This window comes from Protomyctophum parallelum (assembly GCF_964188405.1).
Source record: "Protomyctophum parallelum genome assembly, chromosome: 15".
NCBI lineage: Eukaryota > Metazoa > Chordata > Actinopteri > Myctophiformes > Myctophidae > Protomyctophum > Protomyctophum parallelum.
In genome coordinates, this window is record NC_139710.1 from 28,559,187 (window position 1) to 28,567,244 (window position 8,058).

The 8,058-nt window shown below is 42.0% G+C and overlaps 1 protein-coding gene across 1 annotated transcript; it reads right to left on the reverse strand.

Annotated features, from left to right (window-relative positions):
- Window positions 1-208: 208 nt before the first annotated feature.
- On the reverse strand, window positions 209-1,327 carry LOC310871784 (kelch domain-containing protein 3-like; the record flags this gene model as incomplete). Its single annotated transcript, XM_083783419.1, has 1 exon — window positions 209-1,327. One exon carries the CDS (start codon window positions 1,325-1,327, stop codon window positions 209-211), a length of 1,119 nt encoding a protein of 372 aa, XP_083639545.1.
- Between the last annotated feature and the right edge of the window lie 6,731 nt (window positions 1,328-8,058).

Sequence of the window (8,058 nt, forward strand, 5' to 3'; positions counted from 1 at the left end):
TGTGCTCTGCTTTCTTTCACATCTGAATGAAGGGATCCTTTTTAAGGGAGACAACATTCTCCTTCTGCTTTCTTTCACATCTGAATGAAGGGATCCTTTTTAAGGGAGACAACATTCTCCTTCTGCTTTCTTTCACATCTGAATGAAGGGATCCTTTTTAAGGGAGACAACATCCTCCTCGTTCTCCTTTCTGCTCCATTGTCTGGAGTTATAGCCATCTTTCCTTTCTATTGCCGTTGTTAGACATGGCTGCCAGTTCCCACCTGATGTCGTGTGGGAGTCCCGACGGCTCCAGACCATACTGAATGATTGCTAGCTTGCACAACGTCTTCAGGCTGGGACTTAAGTCTAAGATGTACATGTCAGACACCTCGCCGTCATCTTCGTCCTCAAGATCCTCCACTGTAATGGGCGTGTATGTGTATCTGTAGCCTCCAAAGAGGACGATACGATCTCCCACCATGCAACAGCACATCCTAGACATCCAACAGGGGCCTTTCCCCTTGGGCTCAACCTTCGTCCAGGATAAGGTCTCCGTATTGAATTTCCACAGATCATTGAAGCTCTGGTCCAGAAGAAAGTTGCGACCACCGAATATATACAGCTCTGTATTGTAGGCAAAGGCTGAATGTGCCCCGCGTCCTTTTGGGAGAAGCTGTACAGACGGTGTGCTCATCCAGCGGTTTGTTTCCGTGTCAAACACGCTGGCATTTTTGTTGTAGTGGAACTGGTCCCCTCGGCCCCCGAATACAAACATCCTTGTCCCAACGATGGTGGCAGAGTGACATGACGAAGCCGGTGCGGGAGTGCCTCGCGTGTCAATTAAAGTCCACACCATTGTCGTGGCGTCCAACTTGTGAATGTCATTAGTGTATCTGGTCAGCATGTTGAATCCTCCGAAGATATACATGACGTTCTCCAAGACACAGGCCGAGTGTCCTCGCCTCGCCTCTGGGACGGACCCAGACGTCCTGAGCTGGAACCACCTGTGGTCGTGGACGTCGACCGCATAGAGCACGTTGCAGTACTCGCCCGTGTACGTGAAGCCCCCCCAGATGTAGACGACGTCTTCTATCAGCACGGCTGTGTGGCCATAGCGCATGGAGGGAACCTCGGGGGGATGTTCTCCCCTTCCGTTTGTCACGGGCGGCAACTTGACCCAGCGCAACGACACGGTGTTAAAGATGTGCATCTCGATCTGACCGTCGTAGCGGTAGGTCTCCCCGTTATGGAAGCCTCCAAACGAGTACACCTTGTGCCCAACCGCCACTGCAGCGTGGTGCTCCCTCTTCGGTCGTCCTCTGAGATGCACCGCCCAGCACAACATCAGGGACTCACTCCGACGCTGTCGTGGTTGAACACAGCTGTGTGAGCGTCGCTCTGTAAGAGGATGGAGTTAGATTCCACGCACGGACATTTTATATTGGTACAGTGGCACACAAACGTCACGCAAAGGTTGGCCAGTGTGTAAAGCCAATAAGGCATAGCCCACACCGTGTGGGCATTTCCCACACCCCCGGCCCATAGTGATTTTGTGGTGCCACAATTCAAAAGCCCATTCATTTTTCCCATAGAGATTTCCGAAAGGCTCCTGCAGGTGAATCATGACCATAACACATTTGATTCTGTGTAAAAAGAAGACAAAAGAAAACATCACACTCGTGGCTGCCACATCGTCACGGGGGGCATACATAAAGCAACATGTCCATAGACTTGGCTGCCAGAGCTATGCAGGTACCCTGTTGATTTCTTGAGTTTTTTGGAAAATGAAGCATCATTTTGAGTTTTAGAACCGAGTCACTTTCATTCATTGCAGATTCACTGCCACTACATTACGAGACATGAATGCAGTGTGTTGTAGGCTAAAACGAAACCAGTCACAAGATGTATTTATTGTCAGTGTTTGTTTAACTGCTGTGAACAAACATCCATAGACTATAGGCTGGCACAATAAATCACGTTTGGTGCCCTAAACAAACATTAAAAGTCCATAGACTTGGCTGCAAATTAGATTTTTGTTAAACTTGCTCTACAAACATTAAAAGTCCATAGACTTGGCTGCCATTTGACATAATTTCAAAAGCCAGGTGCGTATTGGCACCTGTAAAAAAGAGAAAAGGCCACACACTCGTAGCCACGATGCTGTATGTTTAATATTAACCAACGTTTTGGCCTTTCGGCCTTCTTCAGGGAATACACAAGCCATATGACAAACACACACTTATAGGGGAGCAACAACAGGTAACAATGCATAAATACCAAATACAACCAGAATAGACATTCAATGCACAAGAAGTGTTTACTATTTAGTCAAGTGCAATAATAAATACATTTTAGGTCAATGGTTAAATATTTGCAATAGCATTTTTATATTAATTAAAGAGATTTAAATACATTTAGTAAAAATTAGAAATCATCTAGAAAAAGCTGGGGAGACAGAATATATTAGATATACAGAGAAAACACTCAAAACACTATGAAAGGTAAATAAATTAAATGGAACAGGGCAGTTCTTAGGTCACACTCATGAAAGAGAGAAGGCCGGATTGGTAGGGCACCTGAGGGTCTGTTATATTATAGACCATACTTATTACAATTCAAGTGGCAAAAAGATACATTTCAATATCATAGATAGAACCCATATTTTGTACAGAGTCAATTTTTTTTTATATTTGCAGTAAACACTGGAGGACACAGGTAGAGGGGAATGGGTTTGAAAAAAGTTTGCAAACATTAAGCTCTACCAACTGTCACAGGAAAACTCTTAAATCAAAATCAATGTTAAGGCCGTTAGGGGCAAGGGTGTTGAGGGTTGATATCCAGTAGGATTCTCTCTTAAGCAGTGCTTTGTCATGATCACCCCCTCTTCTGTTGGCAGGGACCTTTTCGATGCCTATGTAACAAAGAGCAGAGATATGATGACCAGCCTCTAAAAAGTGTGTAGCAATAGGAGAAGTGAGATTTTTACATCTAATGGCACTGCGGTGCTCACTAATACGAGTCTTGAGGGCACCTGTGGTTTTGCCCACATAGTATTTGCCACATGGACAATAGATTATGTATATCACCCCTTGTGTAGTACATGTGATAATACTTTTAATGGGAATGCTTTTACCTGAATGTGGGTGCTTGAAACTTGTGCATTTTACAGTGCTGTTGCACTGGGCACAGGCACCACATTTGTAGTTTCCCTGTGGGATGGGGGACAAAGTACGCTGAGACACTACTTTAGGAGGGGGGAGATCTGAATGGACAAGTGAGTCCCTCAGATTTCTGCCTCGTTTGAACACAACTCGAGGGGGGTCAGTGAAAACATTACACAACTGTGGATCCATTTGAAGGATGTGCCAATGTCTGTAAAGGATAGGCTTAATTGATTTGGCAGTTCTGGAGTACGTGGTAATAAAAAGGGGGATCGCATTATTATTTGTATTTTTAGGGGCAGTTGTGAAGAGGTCAGCTCTAGATCTATTACTGATCTTGTCAATAGCCCAATTCAATTGCCGTTCAGTATACCCACGCTCTTTGAACTTGTGGGTCATAGTTTTCACATGTTGCTTGAAATTAGTCTCATTTTTGCAAATGCGTTTCAGTCTGCAGAACTGGAAGACTGTTTTTAAGAGGAAGGGGACGGTGGCTATCGGCTCTCAACACACTGTTGCGGTCTGTGGGTTTTGTATATAGATCTGTGTATAAGATGTAATCCTGACAGATGATCCATGTGTCTAGAAAGCTGACTCTATGGAGATCATAGTGCATGGTGAACTTCAAATGTTGGGAAGAGGAATTTAAAAATTGGCAAAAATAATTTAACAGGTCAACAGAACCTCTAAACAGGCAGAAAATATCATCGACATATTGTTTGTAGACCAATACATTGGAAAAGAAAGGATTCACTGCATCATTAAGAATTTTCATTTTCTATAAAAAGCCAACATATAGGCTTGCAAAATTGCACGACATATTGGAGCCCATGGCAACACCCTTGCATTGTACAAAGAAAGCATCCTGGAACATAAAATAATTATGACTCAGTACCAGTTCAGCCAATGTTGTGATACAATTGTTAGATAAACTTGAGTTTGTATTGCACAACTGTAAAAAATGTTCAAGGGCTTGAATGCCCTCACCGTGGGGAACATTGGTATATAATGATTCAACATCAAAAGTGACTAAAATGCAATCGGGTGGGATAGGATCCAGGGACTCCAAAATGGTGATCATATGACCTGTATCTTTTACAAAAGAAGGTAATTTTTCAGCTATAGGCCTGATAAAGAAATCAACAAAAGTGGAGATATTGGAGGTTAAAGAGCCTATGCCTGAGACAATGGGGCGTCCTGGTGGATGAGAAGGATTTTTGTGAACCTTTGGAATAGTGTAACACACCGGAATAATTGGATGTTGAACTGTTAGGAAATCAAATTCCTTACTAATAATCTCCCCTGCATTAAAAAACCTCTCTACAACTCCAGAGATAGTAACCTCATACTGGAGTGTGGGGTCAGAGGGTAAAGGAGTATAAAAGTTTGTGTCCTGTAATAGTCTGAGACACTCAGTTACATAATCAGTTTTGTCAAGAACAACTATTTCCCTGCCCTTGTCAGCTGAGCGGATAATAATTGAAGGATCAGATTGGAGATCAGTGAGGGCTTTCAATTGATCACTGTTTAGATTATTAAAAGATTTAGGATTATGATTATGCTTATTTTGGGAGAACTCCCCCACTGTTCAGATTTATAGCTTGCTACGGTTTCTCTGCTAATTGATAACATACCGTGCTACCCAATCCCTCTGAAAGGGAAAACAACTTCACACAGGGTCAAAGTATTTACTCGAATCTCCGGCCATTCGCAATCTAAAATAACATAACTCCTTGTCTTTTATATATTTTTTATTATATTGATTTCATAAACATACATTTAACACAATGAGCTTAGCTATTTTAGATTGGGTTAGTTGTTAGCCCTTGTTCAGGCCTTTGATTATGATTAGTTAGTAACCTTAGAGATTAGCTTTAGATTAGACTAAAAAACCTGAATGTGAGACAGAAATATACAATACATTTGTCAATAACAGGTTTACAACACAACACATAGATTATTATTATTCATAGTTATTGCATGAATTCATATTTACCATTGGTCAATGTGAGGCTGCGTTTGGTCGCTGTGCAGTGTTATACACAGGGCTGGTCATCGTGCTACCACACGAGGTATTGGACTCTCTTAGTTGTTTAAATTGAATCTGGTCCAAGGGAATACAGGCTAGGTGATTTAAACCCTCTGTTCTGTTAGCCCTTCCTCCAGGGTCTGGCCATCAGCTCTTCCTGTGATTGGCTGTTTGTGCCCCAGGAAGTGAAATACATGTGCCGTGTGGCTGTCATGCTCTAAGGGACAGTGGACTGCCCACCCCCGCTGTGAGTTGAAAGGATGTTCCTTATCAGAACTCCTGCTGTGAGCAGGGTTTGGGAGCCCCTTGGGAAAGGACATTTTAACCTTCTCATAGTCTTTGTATGACTATACTTCAAGATTATAGATCAGTTCAACCCATGACATTACTGCTTTACAATAATTACATTCTATGGATTATTATAACTTGTTAGTAGTTTTAGAAACAGTTGGTGCTTCTACTGACTTCCCTTTGAGAGAGACAGAAGTGTCCCATTTCACACCTCTATGTTAACTCAGCAAGTCAGGGCTCTGGGTCACAGGTCTATAGTGACAGTTTGTATTGGCAGATTTTGCAGTGCACATCTTATTAATAGGAACCCAACGCTGAGCGTCATACTCAGCGCCACACCCACATCTCTCTCTACTAACCTGCAAAAGGTCTCTAAAGAAGGGTTGCGGTTTGGAGGGGGGATAAAGTAACTTTTGCCTCTAAACGGTGTAGTCGAGGGAGATAAAGTTTGCTCTACATCAAGATTCTCTGTTAACAATACACTTTCAGTTACATCAGACACTGCTTCTAGGTTACCAATAGGAGAAAACAATTATTTTAACCCTAAGCTTCTGAAAAAACGGAAAAGATCAACTTTAGCTTCAAAAACATCAAAAAGATTAGTGGGGACAAAATTAAGTCCTTTGTTCAAAAGGCTTAAATGGCTTGGTGAGAGGGCCTTACTTGAGAGGTTCAGAACATTCAAGTCCACTGGTTCCTCCTGGTGTGGGACTGGGAGCGAGTCTGTGGACCCTGTGAACGCCAACCGCCTCCTCTTCTTGCCCCGCCGCGTGGGGCGCCTCTTTTGCGCATTGGAGCGGGGGGTGGTGGTGGGTAACGAGTGCGGGTGTCGTCGGATAAAAAATCAGCACTGGATAGGGAAGATGCGCTGGCCCAGCTAACATGTCCATCTGGGCCCAATTGGGTTTTGACATGGGTTATGGGCATGGGTTCCAAGTGGGCCGTGCACCCAGTTTTCACAAAGGGCCCACCCGTGTTAGCCCATATGGGCTTACGTGGGTTTCTAACTGGATCTTAGGTGGTATCCAAATGGGCCATTTTATTTCAGAACCATGTGTGTGCGCCACCTGTGTTTGCCTATATGGGTTTGAACTGGGATCTGATTGGGCCTTAAGTGGGTACCAGCTGGGCGAATTATATGTGACCCATGTAGGCCACACTTGTGTCCGCCCTCATTGTCTTCCGTCCTGTTTCTGTTGTCACCTGCTGTCGATTGTTCATTCCTATGGATAGGATGCAGTGCGCCACATTGGCGGTGTTTCCAGTTTTCTGTAGTAGTTTCTTCAAGTGTTCAAACTTTATGACTGTATAGCACTCGATCTGTAGAGTCCTACATTACTATCTCCTACGATCAAGGGTTAGGGTTAGGGCACTGTAGCATGCTGTTTTTCATCATTTTTGAGGACGAAAATCACTCCGACACCATGGACTGTAGCCCATGGTCTGGAAGTGATTTTCTTTCTTTTTTCAAATCCTCGTTTTTCATAGTTCAAAAAACGGTGGGTTATAGCCCATCGTTTTTTGAATCTTTGAATTTTTTTTAATCCTCGTTTTTCATCATTTTTGACCATGGGCTATAGCCCATACCGTACCGCATACTATAGCACGCCGTTTTTCATCATTTTTGAGGATTTGAAAAAAACAAAACGATGGGTTATAGCCCATCGTTTTTTGATTTTTTGATTTTTTTTTAATCCTCGTTTTTCATCATTTTTGACCATCCCACTGAGCAAAAGCTGGCTATTAGACGTGCGTCTAAAAATGGGATAAAAAACGTCTAAAAATAGATGTCGAAAAACGTCTAAAAATAGACGTCTAAAACACGTCTATTTTTAGACGTGTTTTAGACGTCTGTTTTTAGACGTTTTTTATCCCATTTTTAGACGCTCGTCTAATAGCCCATATCATACGGCATACTGTAGCACGCCGTTTTTCATAATTTTTGAGGATTTGAAAAGAATGAAAAAAAAAAACGATGGGTTATAGCCCATCGTTTTTAGATTTTTAGATTATTTTTTTAATCCTCGTTTTTCATCATTTTTGACCATCCCACTGAGCAATAGCCGGCTATTAGACGTGCAACTAAAAATGGGACAAAAAACATCTAAAAATAGACGTCTAAAAATAGACGTCTAAAACACGTCTATTTTTAGATGTGTTTTAGACGTCTATTTTTAGACGTTTTTTATCCCATTTTTAGACACTTGTCTAATAGCCCATATCGTACGGCATACTATAGCATGCCGTTTTTCATCATTTTTGAGGATTTGAAAAAAATGGGGAAAAAAAAACAGATGGGTTATAGCCCATCGTTTTTTGAATTTTTGAAAAAAAAAATTAACCTCGTTTTTCATCATTTTTTAACATGGGCTATGGCCCATACCGTACGGCATACTATAGCACGCTGTTTTTCATCATTTTTGAGGATTTGACAAAAAAAAAACAAAAAAACATGGGTTATAGCCCATCGTTTTTAGAATTTTAGATTTTTTTTTAATCCTCGTTTTTTATCATTTTTGACCATGGGCTATGGCCCATACCGTACGGCATACTATAGCACGCCGTTTTTCATCATTTTTGAGGATTTAAAAAACA